At 37.4% G+C, this 16653-nt stretch overlaps 2 protein-coding genes across 2 annotated transcripts in view; both read left to right on the forward strand.

Annotated features, from left to right (window-relative positions):
- gpc5a (glypican 5a) overlaps positions 1 to 1830 on the forward strand; it is a gene marked incomplete at its 5' end in the record, with an annotated part of 130122 nt that extends 128292 nt beyond the window's left edge. The window contains 1 exon segment of the mRNA XM_036136137.1: positions 1176 to 1830. Coding sequence (XP_035992030.1) covers positions 1176 to 1330 — 155 coding nt within the window.
- Positions 1831 to 15117: 13287 nt separating this feature from the next.
- LOC118562916 overlaps positions 15118 to 16653 on the forward strand; it is a 4148-nt gene continuing 2612 nt past the window's right edge. Inside the window, exons 1-3 of the mRNA XM_036136140.1 lie at positions 15118 to 15329; positions 15452 to 15588; positions 15684 to 15835. The gene's annotated coding sequence lies outside the window, so the exon portion shown is untranslated. The remainder of the gene's footprint in view (positions 15330 to 15451; positions 15589 to 15683; positions 15836 to 16653) is intronic.

A 16653-nucleotide genomic window follows, 5' to 3' on the forward strand; every position in this document is an offset into this window, starting at 1 on the left:
TACAAAGGGGAATGTAATAGTAATATCATCTTTATTGTCATTGAAACACACATTACAACGAAATTTGTTCTCTGCTTTTTACCCATCACCCTTGGGGAGCAGTGGGTTGCCATGTGCGGTGCCCAAGGAGTAATCTGGGGTTAAGGGTCTTGCTCAGGGACCCAGAGTGCAGGCGCTGGGGATCGAACCAGGTACTTGCATCCTTCGCTGAGTGCAAGCGTGCTGCTCTAACCACTAGGCCACCACTCCCCATACACCGAGACGCAGCTGGGTAGGCAATTTGGGGTTAAGTGCCTTGCCCAGGGGCACATTGACATGTGGCAAGGGGAAGCTGGAATCAAACCCACAACCTTCTGATTGCCAGACAACTACTCAACCCATCAAGACACAGTCGCCCTAAGTAGGCAGTTAAAGTAGTCCTCTTTGTTTTGTACTCATGCAACGAGAGAACACTCCAACATATGGAAAAAAAGCTAAACAAAACCATGCCACGACCCAAATGCAGGACTTCTTGCTACAGGGCAATAGTGCTAACAATCGAGCCGCTATGCAGCCTATATTAAAACAATTGTGCATTTAAGGAACAGAATCAGTTTAAAACAGAAACATAATCCTCAGTCAACAAAACTTTATTGTTCATGTTTTCCTCAAAATAAGCTTCTGGGGCATTTGGGGTGCAGGTTTCAATTAATTCAAAATAAGGAGCTCCTGCTCCAGCTATAATATAACGGACCTCGGAGAATAAGATCAAATAATACAGCTGGTGTAGAGGGATAATTGTATAAGTTCCTTTGTTCTAATCTTGTTATATTGTTATATTGTGTTTTTATATCTTAAGGGGAAACCCAAGTTTGATATACAATACTTCATCGCAGTGATAAATGAACATTCAAACTACCCTTAGAATTAAAATTTGTGCTTCAAATTAAAGAGCTCTTTGCACATCCAGAACAGAAATAAATGATCTTTGGACAACATTTCAGAGAAGAAAAGTGGGAACATTTCAAAAGATAGACCCTTGAATTTATGCTTCTTCGTGGGTTTTGTTGCCATAAAAAAAACTGTAAAATAAACCATCCTTGTCCTTCTAACATGTAAAATTGCAATGCATCTGAATGTCATGCTGTTAATGAGTATCCTTCAAACTGTAATTTTCCTCTCTGCTCTCTCTGCAGTGAGTCCAGATGTGACCAGTGATTACAAACATCATCATTATCATCATCCACCTGCCAAGGATTCAGAAATAGATGGCAACTCTCGCAGCCTCAGACTGACTGCAGCCGTCTGGGTCCTAGTATTGCCTTGCTTACATATGATCTTGGACTTGTAAAAGCTGTCTCTTTGCACCGTTGAAGATTAAATTTAGACTTTAAGCTTGTGAGGCCCAAGAAAAAAAGCCATTGGACCTTCAATAGTTACCATACAACTTGGACAGAGCCTCTGCTGAGCTAAGTGTAAAATTGCATATCTTGTCTTGAGTGTACAAGTTATTTTTAATAAGGTAATGGGCATTTATAAACACTGACAATGACATATTTATAATAGGGATGATAAGTAAATAACTATGTTGTAAATGTTTGTTCTGAAATGAATCGCATTACTGTACATTTAGTAAATACTCTGTAAATATGTATGCAATGCTGTGCTTCTGCAAAGTACAGTACAGATTGTTTTGAAAAGGAATCGATTTCTCCTGCAGCTGCAATATTTGTATATGGTGAAATTGAGTTTTTATAAAAGGCTGTCATAACAATTACTCTGTGTGAAAACTGGCACCCATTTTCTATGCAAAAATGTTTTATGTGCATAAAAAGCCTTAGTAAACCATAAGGTAGGTGTAAAATAGCATATTTTTTTTTATTTTTGTACCTGTCATCAAAAATCAAAATTAATTGATAATTTATAGTTTAAACAGGGAGCTGTGCAGTAATATAACTTCAGGGTAAAAAAATAATAAAAAAGAAGAGAGGAAAGGTGGAGATCGGGTGCATGTGAGAGAATTCCTGCCCCTTTCTTCAGAAATAGATTAGTTTCCTCAGGAGTCTATTATCATCTTTCAAACTCAATCCAACGCTGCCTTCATAGGCCTGGATGGGGGTTGAGAGCTCCAGGAGTGAAGAAAAATTTGATTGCTTCTTCTTGCTTCCTGGCTGAATAATGCTGGTGTGTTGCTAACAGATTTCTGTGCTGATAAATGTAAAAAAAAAAAAAAAGAGACTTGTTTCAGGCTTACCATGCATGCCTGGTTAGTGACTGGGACAGAAAAGCCCTTGTTGATAATAAACAAAGTTTATTTTTTGGCTCAAAAGTGTTCAGGAGGGGCAAGCGCCTTCCACATCAATCCAGATATCTCATTTTATTTATGTGATATAAAAACATTTTTTTGTCCCCTAAATTTATGCCCTCAATTCTTATGTGAAAGTAGGATCTTGTGAATAAAGCTTTATTTATAAAGGAAAGAAGCATATCACCAGTTTAAGTCACTTTTCCACCTGCTCTTATAGATATTATGTCTCCTACATTTTATGATTTTAAAAACAATGAGTGTCCTATACAAACAGTTGTGATATTTTAATTATCCTGTCTACAATGGCTGTTTTGGTGTTATGGCAGCAATCAGCTGTAGCTTATAATGGAACAGGACAGAATAATCCTTTATTGCCCCATATAGTGGGGGAATTCAGGAGTATCAGCAGCAAGTAAGCGCTACCATTGGAGAAAAAATACTGCAGAGAGCCGGCCTTGCCGATGACCATTTCCTCTCAGCTATAGATAAGCTGCAGCTCCAGCAGACCACACCATAGAAGATGGCTGATTCCGCCACACAGTCAAAGACCTTCCTGAGCATCCCTTGCGCCCCAAACGATCTCAGCCTCCTTAGCAGGTCGTCTGCTCTCACCCTTCCTGTAGAGAATCAAGGGTCGAGAATTTTTATTGTCATTATGTAACCGTAAAGTGATTTTAGTAAGAAACCAGCTCAGAATTCACACATAACATACATAAACAAATCAAGACATAATGTTAAATGCACTGACAATACCTCTGAGAAGCTAAAGTAGACCTGTGAAGATTTAAATGTAAAAAAAGACAGCAGTCACTTTACAGAACAATGTAAATTACTGTGAATTACTATGCAATTGCATGCATGTTTCAGACAAACATTTCCAATGAGGTTAGAAAGTGTGCAGATAGTCATCCGCAGACACGGGAAAGAGCACAAGTGTTGTGACTCCAGTCCAGTTTATTGTTCAGCTGAACACCTAGGTACTATCTCAGTCTCTTTTCCCTGGACGTTCCCTGGTGTCTGTGGGGTGGGTCTGCATTTGCGGTAAACGAAAACCAGCTCCTTGGTTTTCTCCACATTGATCAGAAAATGGTTCTGCTACCACCAGTCCACAATGTCCTGTGTCCACAGTCTGTACTCGAGTCATCCAAGCCTGGAATGAGGTAGACTATGGCAGAGATGTTTGAGGTGGCTGCCTGGGGAGTTGATGAGGCGGTCTGCAGTGTAGTTCCCTATGGGGGGTCCTTGTTCTGTCAGAGACACAACCCTGTGTCTTGTGTCACATACTGTCTTCAGCCAGTGAGGTAGTCCAATATCCACTGGGACAGGCGGTGGTCCATTCCTGACGTATAAAGCCATCAGAGGTTGTGGCGGGGTGATATCAAAGGCGCTAGAGTAATCAAGTAAATGATCCACACAGTGCTTCCAGGGTTCTCCAGGCGGTCAGAGCTCCATGCAGGATGATGGCACCATCCACACCGATGCCAGGCTGGAAGACAAACTGCAGCAGATCCAACAAAGACCTCACAGGGGGGCAAAGATGGCAGGTGGCTACCCTCCCAATGGTCTTCATCAGGGGCTAGGTCAATGCTACCTGCTTGTTGCTGCTGAGGTCCTTCCTCTGTGTTGTGCTTTCCCCAGCTTCAGGCTCATGTTGGACACATATCCCATGATGCCACACAGTTGATCTGCGCAGCATCTCAGGAGCTTGGATCTTCTGCAGCTCTTTCCTCACCTGAAGTTTTAAATGGGACAGGATGGTGGTGGAGCGTGGCCTGTGGGATGGAATCATCTGAAGTGGAGGGGGTAGGTGGTCGCTGACAGGTGTGAATTTCTGGAAGAGAAGAGAGCCAGTCATTAAAGATGCTGAAGGGTCACAGCAGGGGAGACTAGGCTGGGGGAGGGCCGAGTGTCTGATCAAACCTGCTGAAGAAGTGGTTCAGATCATTCATCCGCTGTAAATCACCTACAGCCTGGGAGCTCGGGTTGAGACCTGAAATTGTTTTTAGACTTTTCCAACCCCCACTGATGTGGTTCTGCTGCAGATGCAAATGTTTCTGTGTATTTTCTGATAAACTCTTCAGTTTTGTTGCTGTTTCTTTGAAGGAATTTCTGCTCGTCTCAGTTATCATCGTGCAAACGGGACAGGAACACATGAGAGATTTCAAAAGCCCAAAGCCAATGATTCCAGGTGAGTTAAAGAGGAGAAATCTGGGATGCAGAACAAGAGCAAAGAGAGCAGCAAGTCTTAATGAAACTATAATTTTGTTTCAACAAGGTATGGGACTGTACTTCTTTATCCGGCATCTTCCTTTATGAGCTTTAGAACGAGAGCCAATGGAGTAAAGAACACGCTGTGTTTTTCTGCAAGTATAACTGCACCCTGAACGATAATGTGGCAAGCCAAAGCTGCATCATCAGTTACGATCATAAAAAGGCTACATTCACACTCTTTAAAGTTCAATTTGATCTCCGGAGATTTCCACCAAATCTCTCGCTGACTCCTCCAACTGATGTAAAATTTATCACCACTTTTATTTAACAGTTTTATGCCTTTCAAAACTCAATATTTTATATCTCAACAATCTAAAATCCATTCGGGTATGAATAAACTATTTTCTATTTATTGTATTTGTTTTTTTGGCATTAGTGGCAAACTCTTGACAACTAACAGGAAATGAGAGCCAAGAGAGAAGAGGAAGACATGTGGCAAAGGGACCCGAACTGGGGATGGCCACGTCAAGGACCAGGGCTTTGGTACATAGGCTGCACCAGAGCTGTCAAACTAATTTCTATATGGGGCCACTTTGGCATCATGAAGTCATTAAAAGGGCCGCTTGCATGTGTAGAGACGATACTTTTCATTTCATAATTTCAATCCAGTTCACACAGTAGTATAAAAAATGCACAGTAACATAAAAGTAGCACTCTTAGGCCCAGTTTATACAGTTTATCTGCAAAAAAACTTGATATTGGGGTGAGTTACACTTACAGGTGGCACAGTTTTAGCCACTTTACAGTATAAAAAGATATATGCCTTTTTTTTAGCTCTCGAGGGCCGGATAATTTACCTTTAAGGGCCAGATTTGGCCCTTTGAGTTTGACACCTGTGGGCTGCACACTCTACTCCTGTGTCACCACGCCCAACTATTATCTATCTTAAATGGCACACATCGGATACTAGTTTCAACATTCATAATCAATTTTAATTTTTATAAGACGTTACAACACCATTTAGTGGCAGTCCTTCAAGTCACTTAGAATAAACCTTCTGAGCAAAATAATCACTTAGAGTAAGCCATTGAAGCATAAATAATGTTGTACATTTGTCACCTGATTGTAACTCAGTTGATGGGTTGCTTTAAAAAAGGCTAATGTGTTAAAAAAAAAAACTGCTTTTACAAAAAAACGTATGGTACCACTTTCCAAAAAGGCTCTTCTATAGATGGCTAATAAATAGTTTATGGATATTTAGTTAATTAATAAACACTTTATAACTCATTGTTACATTAATTAAGGGCAAGCAATAGTCAAAACTGGCTGGTTTCTTGCCAAATTGTGAGGCTCTAGATTTCATTTAGAGTTGCTTATATTAAACATTTCACACTAAGTTACTACCTCGTAAGCACAAACCTGTCTGTGTTGTCTCTTGCATGTCCTTAATTAATGCATAATAAACACTCATGAATGACTTATAAAGTGTTTGAAGATTGATTAATAACATATCTATAAATTATTTGTTAGCCATCTATAGGGGAGCCTTACTGTAACGAAAGGATTGAGTCTAAAAAAAGATGTCAGTAAGGTTGCAAAGGAGTTTTGATCCGATAATGTTTCCTAGTGGTCTAATGTTATGATAAAAACTGAATAGTTTTTACTTTTTAGCCGGGTGACCAATCAGACTGACGGGCATAGATAGGCATTGTGAAGTGAGAAATTTGTGAAACCTTCACAGATAAAAATCATTTTAGGTATTTATATGCAAAATCAACCAGGCATTTATACCATGCTGGACTTCACTAAGAGCTTACAGGCCATAACATTGCATTTTATGTTGCTGAAGAAAATGAGGGAAAAATGAATTTGTTGGAGTTTAATAGAGATGATCAATACACAACTACGTAAAAATGACAAGTGCACATATACAGATTTTAGTGATGGCTTTATATTGAAATATACAGGCCTGTTATAGTTACTGAAGCATTTTGGGTGAAGTCTTTGCATAGCTGAAGGCATTTATAGAATGGGTAAATATAAATATTGTGTCTGAAAACCTGCATATTCATGTGGACAAAGTCTGTACGCTTTGAAGTTGATGTGTTATCAATCCATTGTAATTTGCATACCTAAAGAAACTCGAGCATGCAGGGTCCCAAACCTGGCCCTAGGCCAGTGGTGCACATCTTCCTAAATCTGGATTTGCCCTTATGTTTGAAGTTAAAGAAGGCATATGCCACACCAGGCCAAAGGCCTGACTTGTCCTGTCCAGACTGGTTTCTGCCGGTGATCTTCAAGAACCCTGACACAGTCTATGAAGATAGCCATACAAATCACACCCCCAACTTTCCGAGAGTTGTTTCATCCTAGCTTGTTTCAACCTGTACAGATTGACTTCAACATTACAGTTTCTATTTTTTTACTTAATTAATAATTTTAAAGCTATACTGCTAGCTTCAACAGTATTGTGATGGTAAAAAGAAAGCACAGCAACTATAAATTCAAGTGCATTTTTATGTGTCACTGCCCTGCAACTTTAGATGCACTCCCTTCCAACACATCTGAATTTAATAAATGGTTTATTACCTCTGCTGAACTGATGGCATAGCTGAGAAGGAGATTCAACCTTTTCGGCATTGGGTTTAAATAATTTTAAAAACTGCTGAAGATCATTTATACATTAAAACTACAACTGACAGATGGTGTGCTATTTTTTTCTCATGACTGCATTTGATGTTAAGAAAATTAGTAAAGATGCATTTTTATTAATGAGAAGTCCCACATATGCTAACTACATGTGGCACCAAAGGAAAAAAACAAACAAAACAAAACAATGAAGCTGCTTCTCTATGCAAAATAATTTCCCAACATTTATTTAGTAAAAAAAACAAAAACAAATGGAAGATGAAGAAAACAAACAAACAAAAAACTTTCATACCAATAAATCTGAAGGACAAAGTCTTTTTTAAATGATACACGCTAACTCCGACATGTTTGTCACTTGTTTGATGAACCAAACTGAGCCTGTGGTGACACTGAACAATTTAATTTTCTGCTAGTTTCTAATGTAGAACTGAGTTTTGCAAACAGACTTTCAATCTCTCCTCTAAATGTCATTTTAAAAGCTGCATGTTTTATTCTCAGGTGAGATTTCTTCAGCCTCTTAGCTTGATGACATTTTTAAAGCACAAATCCTGCTACACATTTACACACAACAATTGTTATCAATTATTTTTACCTAACAAGGGGTTTGGAGAGAAGCAGTAAAGCAGGTAACAGTTTGTGTTGCCTAGTGGGCCCTCATCATTCATCCGTATGACTTGCTTTTCTTTTTACATCTTTTTTTTTTTTACTTACTTTTCTCATCAATAGAAATTCCCAAATGGTGGCATTCACTTTTAAAAAATCTTAAATTGAGAGACGTCAGAAAAAGTCCCAGCTTCTCCCTGAAACCAATTATATCACAAGTTGCTACCCTCGCAGTCAGCGCCATAATACTTTGAACAGCCGTGTTAATGACACCACTAAAGAATAGAGTCAAGTCTCCGCTGACACCCGGCAGTCTTTGAGACGAAGGTTCTTTGAGGCTAAGTATAGATGTGAGGTTATGGTGTCTCTCCTGTAACTAAAGTAAATAATTTTGGTTTGATTTGTATGCTGATTATCATCACCACACTCCTGTAGAAGAACAAGGGGGAAAAAAAGCAAGATTTTTTTTTGTCACGTTACTGACAGAGCAACCAGAAAGGGTTTCTTGTACCCAAACATGTCAAAATATCATTGAGAGCAGATTGATCTAGTCAAAATAAGTATTGTGTGTATTTCCATCTTTTTGCTTGCTTTTTTCAATGGTCTCTAACATAAAACCATTCCTGTTTACAAACCTAGAGCTCAATCTAGTATGCACTTGCAATCAATGATGCAACAAATGCCGGCAGTTTAAATATGAGAAAGATTTTTGAAAACTTTAAAGGAACAGCACTTCCTGTCTTTTGAGTTAGAACCGTGTAAGCATTGACTCTTGATATTGGTTATCCATCCATCCATCCATCCATCCATCCATCCATCCATTTTCCAAAACAGTAATTAACCGTCCCCTAGCATGCCACAAAATGGCCAAACGTGGGTGGAGTGTAACACTCTGTGACCTGAAGGGGGCGCTGTGGACAGAGCATCCTTTAGACTTAAGCGAGTTGCTCTAAGATGCAGCTCAGAATAGGGGCAAAAGAGGGGCTGTGGGGCAACAATAATGAGGAATTCAGACTAAATCATTGCAGTTCCACTTTAAATAAACTAAAAGTGAAAGATTTCATTGTGAAAAGGAAGGACTTTAGAAGGATGACATTTCTCCTTTAAGATGGCTCATCTTTCTGCTGATCATTGTCCTTTTGTAAGATTTCTGCTAACACTTCACTTTGTTGGAGTTAAAATCCTAGTTTCTGACTGTCAGAATGTCGTGGGTAACGTTAATGGGTTAAACTGAGAAACAACAGCAAATCTTTGAGACCGGCTGCTGTGCAGACACATTATCTCATCCCTGGAGGACAGATGCCTCTTCATTCACAAACTACTTGCATATGAGAGTTAAATGTCTTAGCATACAAAAGATAAAACAGCATCATCCAGAAATGAATTGGAAAAAAAGAGTAACTTCTTTTCTCAAACTAATAAAATATTAATAATGTTTGGAGGCAGGCATTTGCATTAGTTTAGTTTAACACAACAGTGGAAGGGACAACCAGAGCAGTTCAAGGGGTTCTCGTGCCCTTTTTTTTCATCAGATACACAAATATAAATCAACAGAAACACAATAAGCACATTCCTAAAGTTTGGATGAGTTTGGACAACGATGTTCATGTCATTTCTGCAGTGCATTTTGAGATGGTGGGTTTGATTGCTTTTTTTATTTTTGAAATTATAAGCTTTTGCTGTCAAATTTTGAAGCAACATCAAAGTGGTTGTGAGTATACAAGAACAAAGCAGTATCTGTCCCACCTCCTGTAGCCAAAACCAGGAGCATCCTTGCAAGTTTAAACAAACTGCCCCGTTAACATCAGAGTCGTTATTTTCAGTCTTATCATTGTTCTAATTAACGCCTGAAGGATAACAATCATTCGTAACCTCTTTTACCTTTAGGACACCACCGTTGTTCCAGTAACTCCTGCAGGCTATCCCTTGCTGTTTCCTTTCATTAGCACGCAGCAGTAAATACATCTGAATGATTAAAATTATAATGGCGCATGCCAAAACATAAAGCCACCCCATGACAGCGATGTGTCTTTTCAACAACTGTAAAACGCTCATCCCTACATCATATAATACCCAGAATTACAAAAAATTAACTTCATCATGCCCATCTCAGTTCCCCAAGCCGTTGGGGTGTTACCAGAGGTAAAAAAAAAATATTCAAGTAAAAGTATTGTAACTTTGATTAAATTTTGCTTAAATACATGTAAAGTTACCAATGTAAAACATTTCTCAGATAAAGGTAAATAGTACCTCATTAAATTTTTACTTTAAGTGAAAAAGGAGCAACTTTATAAATAAAAAAGCTACAGAAATATGAAACACATCAACATATGACACTATGAATATTTTAAAACTGATGTTTACATTGATTGTTAAAATATAATTTTGCATGTTCACATGGTCATGGTCTTAAACATAAACCAGATACTAAGGTGACCGGGTGCTCGGACCTGGTTGAGCTTGAAGAGAAGTGGGCTCGGCTTCCAGATTGGAAGTTGACGAAGCAGGAATTCGAGAGTGAACGGAACAAACAAGGCGGTAGGATTTGAATTTTGGCGGTTAGCATAAACTGTACATTGACTGTAGCTACATGGTATCTACATCAGGAGGAAATAGTGGGAATGAGATGGAATGGATGATTTCTAGATCATCACGAATGAAAAGAACAATTAAGAAAAGACAAGAAAGAGCAAGAAGTTGGTCAGAAGAAAGTGAGACAAGAGCAGACATTAGCAAAAGAACAAAAACAAATGAAAGGGCGAATTCAGATGAACACAGTCAAGTTAATTTAGAAGCAGAATATAAAGTTGTGGTAGAATTCAAGCAAGAGGGGGGAGCTATACATCCCATAAAACTGACTAAAGCAATAGAGGCAGAAATAGGAAAAATAAAAATGGCTAGAATCATGAACAACAGAAGAGTGCTGATACATGCTAACAGCGAATCACAGCAACAAAAGATCATGAAAATGAAAAACCTAATGGGGGAAAGAGTTAGAACTCATATACCAGGATTGTTAGCGAGGCTAAGAGGAGTGATTTCAGGAGTTCCGCTGGAAATGACAATGGAAGATGTAAAAGCAGAAATCAAAGGAGGGAAAATAACTGATGCCACTAGGATTAAAAGTAAAAGAGACGGAGAACTTAAAGATACTATGGCAGTAATTTTACAGTTTGAAAATAGTATGCCTGGAAATATCCAGCTGGGTTACATGAACTATAGAGTTAGAGAGTATATCCCTAAACCCCTCCGCTGTTTCAAGTGTCAAAGAATGGGACACACTGCAAAGGAATGCAAAGGAAAAATCAGGTGTGCAAGATGTGGAGGTCCACATGAATATGGAAAATGTGAGAAAGATGCAAAAATCAAATGTTGTAATTGTGGAGGAGAACATAGTGCAGCTTATGGTGGATGTCAAATACAAAAGGAAGCTAGGGAAGCTCAAAGAGTTAAAATTACAGAAAGAATTTCATATGCTGAAGCCTTAAAAAGAGTAAAGAAAGACAGTAATAGAGGAATGGGAGAAACAGGTCAAAGAAACTCAGCTTGGAATATAAATCAAGTGCAGAACGGGCAGAGACAAATACTGGCTCAAAATCCAAATATCCAAAATGCATGCTTGCATAAATGTAGAGTGGATGAAGATACGATGGTGGTGAAAAAAGAAAACTTTGTAGCATTTATATGCCATATTGTTAATGTAACAGTGCAAATGAAGAAGAAAAGTGATAAAATAAAGGAAATAGTTACAGCAGCTGGAAGATTTTTAGATATGAAAGAAATACAAGCAGATCAAATACATACCATTCTAAGTGCCACTGAAACTACAGGAAATACCCAGGACTAGGATTCAAGTGTTCTTTTTAATGGTTCTATATATACTTCAATGGAATGCTCGAAGCTTAATAGCCAATGGACAAGAATTTAAAAAGTATATTTATGAATTAGAAATAATACCTGATATTATATGTATACAAGAAACATGGTTAAAACCAAATCTAGATTTTAAGATCCCTGGATATAACATGGAAAGACAGGATAGAAGTGATTGTAATGGAGGAGGATGTGCTACCTTAATTAAAGATGGAATAGCTTATAAGAAAATCCAAATGAATAATGAATTAGAATGTATTATTATAGAAATATTTAATGTAAGAAAATATGGTAATATTAAAATTATAAACTATTATAATCCATGTAAAAATCTTGATTGTAAAAAGCTTAAGGAAATGGCTGGGAAATTACATAGAAGAGAAGTATGGTGCGGTGATTTTAATGCTCATAATAGTCTCTGGGGCAGCAAAAAGACAGATCAAAATGGCAACATAATAGAAGAAATAATGGATGAAAGGTCACTAGTTTGTCTTAACAATGGAAAAGGTACCAGAGTTAATGTACATAAAAATACAACATCATGTTTAGACATTACATTAGTATCTGACTGTCTTGTAGGATCATGTGAATGGAACGTCAACAGGGAATCCACAATAGGGAGTGATCATTTTCCAGTAAGTACTATAATTAATGATAATATAAAGAGGCAAGAAGATGTCATAATCACAAGATGGTGTTTTAATAAAGCTGATTGGAAAAAATTTAAAGTAAAGTGTGAGGAAAGCAGACATTTGGTTACATTAAAAGGTAACATAGAAGAGTGTACAAGCCAGATAACAAAACATATTTTAAATGCTGCAAATTCAAGTATACCAAAAACAATAATAAAAGGAAGGAAAAAAGTAGTCCCTTGGTGGAATGATGAATGTACTAAAGCGATTAAAGATCGTAACAGGGCATTTAAAATACTGCAGAAAAATTTAACACTTGAAACTCTTATTAATTATAAAAAGAAAAGAGCAGTAGCTTGAAAAATTATTAAAGAAGCCAAAAAGAAAACGTGGAGAGAATATACTTCCTCAATAGGATCTGAAATTAAATTGCAAAATGTATGGTCAATGTTTAGGAAAATGATTGGGGAAAGGAGTGGTATTAAAATACCAGCCTTAGTCAGAGATCAGGAAGTAGTAGTGTTAAATAAAGATAAGGCAGATTTGTTGGGGGAAGCATTTGCGGCAGTACATAGTGGGGAACATCTTACAAACATTCATAGACAACAGATGAATCAAAAAATTAGCAAACATAAAAATATTTTGGGAAAAAGTCAAACATATAATTCAACATTAGACATAAATATAACTATGAAGGAAATTAAAGCAGTATTGAAAGGGACAGGATATTCAGCTCCTGGGGAAGATCAGTTATGCTATGCTATGTTTAAACAGATTCCTGAAGTAACATTAGAATTAATATTAAAACTGTTTAATAAAATATGGAAAGAAGGTGTAATACCAAATAGATGGAAGAGAGCAATAATTCTACCGTTTAATAAACCAGGGAAAGATCCTACAAATCCAAATAATTACAGACCAATAGCATTAACTTCACACTTAAGTAAGTGGATGGAGAAAATAGTGATTAATAGACTAGAATTTATTCTTGATCATAAGAAATTAATCAATGAAAATCAGTGCGGATTTAGGAAGGGAAGATCAACAATGGACGCAATAACTAGAGTTAGTAATGATATAGAGAAAGCTTTAAAAATGAAAGAAATTATGATTGTAGTATTTTTTGACATAGAAAAAGCGTATGATTCATTATGGAGAGAAGGATTACTTATAAAAATGAAACAGATGGGAATAGGAGGGAAAATGTTTAATTGGATAGCAAATTTTTTGAAGGATAGAAAAATAAAAGTTAAGATTGGAAATGATTACTCAAAAGAATTGAATATTGAAAATGGAATTCCACAAGGTAGTGCAATTAGCCCAATACTATTTAATATTATGATAAATGATATCTTTTCTGAAACAGAAGAATGTATAAAATCTGCATTATATGCTGATGATGGAGTTTTATGGATGAGAGGAAAGAATACAAGATTTGTTATAGGTAAAATTAAGAAAGCGATTAATAAAGTAGAAAAATGGTCCTTTGAATGGGGTTTTAAATTATCAACAAGTAAATCTTGTTATATGATTTTTACAAATAAGAAAAACATAGACATAGGTACAATAACATTATATGAACAACCATTGGAAAGGGTAGCAGAATTTAAATATCTGGGAATATGGTTGGATCAATCATATACATGGAAAACGCATACAAAGAATCTGGAAACTAAATGTAAGAAAGTGATAAATCTATTAAAGGCTGTGGCTGGAAATAACTGGGGTGCAGATAGACAGTCATTATTAAACATATATAGGGCTCTCATGAGATCAACAATAGATTATGGTAGTTTTATATATGGAGTAGCAGCTAAAACAACATTACAAAAAATAGATACTTTACAGAATAGGGCTTTACGTATATGTACAGGAGCAGTAAAATCGACACCTATTAATGCCCTTCTAGTAGAGACTGGAGAGATTCCACTAGAAATAAGAAGAATAAAATTAGCTTTGACATACTGGATGAAAATAAAAAGTAAAAAAGATGAAAATGTAAATGCAACAATATTAAAATATTGTTGGGAATATTCAAAGTTCCATAGTAATGGATTTGGATGGATCATAAACAAATGGATTAAAATATATGAATTAGAAGATAAAGAAATAGCTCAATTTAATCCAATTAACGTTAGCCCTCCATGGATATTTCCGGCAGTAAATGTAGACATAAAACTACTTAAAATGAAAAACGATTGGTATTTAAAAGAAATAGGGGTAAAAACCGATATATACTTAAGAAACTCATATTATAATTATGTTAAAATATATTCAGATGGTTCTAAGAATTCAAAAGGATGTGTGGGAATAGGAATTTATATATCTGAGTTTAAAATTGACATATCTAAAAGACTATCTGATCAACTATCTGTATTTACGGCAGAAATGGTGGCAGTTATCATTCATTTTCTAGAATGAGGTATGGACACACACGTCTAAATAAAACTTTGTTAATAATGAAGAAGCATGCTGATGGCAACTGAATTCTGTGGTAGTCCAGAGACTATAGAGCATGTTATTGTACACTGTAATAAATATCAGGAAGAAAGACAAAGACTAGTCTTACAATTACAAGGAGAACAGATGAGGCTAAACTTAGAAAAAATTCTGCAAAAAAACACAGGGGAAATGAGTGTAAACTATGTAATTGGCTTCCTGAGGAATACAGGACTAATTAAAATAATTTAGTATGATCTTTTTGTTTGTTTTGTTTTGATTGGTTTGTTTCGTTATGTTTGTTTGTGTGTTTGTTTTATTTGTTTGCAACCTATTAGGGAAGGTTAGACTCCAGTACCACACTCCAGTCCAGTTGGTGGCGGTAATGCACCATTAAAGTTAGTTGCCAACCGCCATAAAAACCGAAAGAAGAAGAAGAAAAAGAAGAAGAAGAAGAAGTGGACCGTCTCGTCAGCTAATAGTGCCAATATGAATTAGCGGTTCACTTAACTGCAGAATTCGGTAAACTCCAGGTTGCTGTCCATAGAGGACAAGTTGGCGGCTCTGCAGTCGAACAACTGTGCGGGAGAGACTAACTCCAAGAAGAGAAGACGGGTGCAGAATCCCAAGCTTAGGTAAGAATATGTTTGGTGACTGCTAGCTGAGCTAAAAGTAGCCTAGCCTACAACCAAATCTAAGATTAGCCTAGTAGCCTTGCAAAAGAACAAGCTTTATTAAAGTGTATTTTCATTTACAGGAAGCAGTATGCCGTCTTCACAACTCGGAGGCAAATTGCAGGCGCTATGAACCGGAGCGAGGCGGTGACCTCCTATTTGCTCGGAGCATTGTCTGCAATTCCAGATTGACACGATGTTGATAAAGACGACATTGTCTGTAAGTGACTTGTTTTTACTGCTTCTCCTTCCTTGTTTAATGTTATTGTGACTTGCGTTTGATTTTTATTCACACCACTCTCATTTGTTTTCCAGCCTGGCGAAGAAGATGGCGTTGTTGGCGTGGTCTCTGGATGGATTGGACGGCCGCCGCCATTTCGTAGGCCGGTGTTGTGCGCGATTCTGTTTCCCCCGTGTCGGGAGCGCATTTTGCAGCCGTTTCCCCGGCGCTTCTAGTCGATTTCTCGGTAAAACAAATCCTATAATCATGTCAAGGTTGTAACATTCAGTTTAATCGGCAGCTGTTTACAAAATTGTAAAATAAAAATAAACGGTCTTTCAGACATCTCTCGAAAACTTTGGGAAATAAAGAGCAAATGTTTCTAAATTCTCAAATTATGTGTGATGGGATGTAGTATACTAGAAATTTCCTTAATCCAGTAAACTGTCATATTTTATATTATAAAGGGATGTACTGGGAAGTCTACACTCTTGTGTTTTCAGGAAGTCTTAGGCTGTTTCTCAATTCACGAGAACGCGCTCGCATTCTCGTGAATTGAGAAACAGCCATAATGTTTGTGTCCTGCTATCAGCCATCCCATCCTCCTCTTTCAGCAATGTAAAATCATAAATACACAGTAGGTGCTGGAATAGTGTTTTGTCAGGTTAAAGTGACAAAAGTTGGAAAAAGACCGTTTATCTTGCCATTTATAATAACACAATACAGCGTAAGAAGACATCGTTTGTTTATTTTTATTCTACAATTTTGTAAACAACTGCCGATTAAACTGACTGTTACAACCTTGACATGATTATATGAGTTGTTTTACCGAGAAATCAATTAGAAGCGCCGGGGAAACGGCTGCAAAGCGCGTTCCCGACACAGGGGAAACAGATTTTCACGGGGGAACAGAATTGCGCACAACACCGGATCTGTCTGAACTCTGTGTGAAGCTGCAGTCCCGGTTAGAGGCGACGCCGAAGTACAGAGCCACGCACAGGAGGCGTCTGCACATCGGACCTGCCTCAGAAAGAACGCTGCCAGCAGTTACCTACAGCCCCGAGG

This window comes from Fundulus heteroclitus, chromosome 4 (genome assembly GCF_011125445.2).
Source record: "Fundulus heteroclitus isolate FHET01 chromosome 4, MU-UCD_Fhet_4.1, whole genome shotgun sequence".
Taxonomy (NCBI): domain Eukaryota; kingdom Metazoa; phylum Chordata; class Actinopteri; order Cyprinodontiformes; family Fundulidae; genus Fundulus; species Fundulus heteroclitus.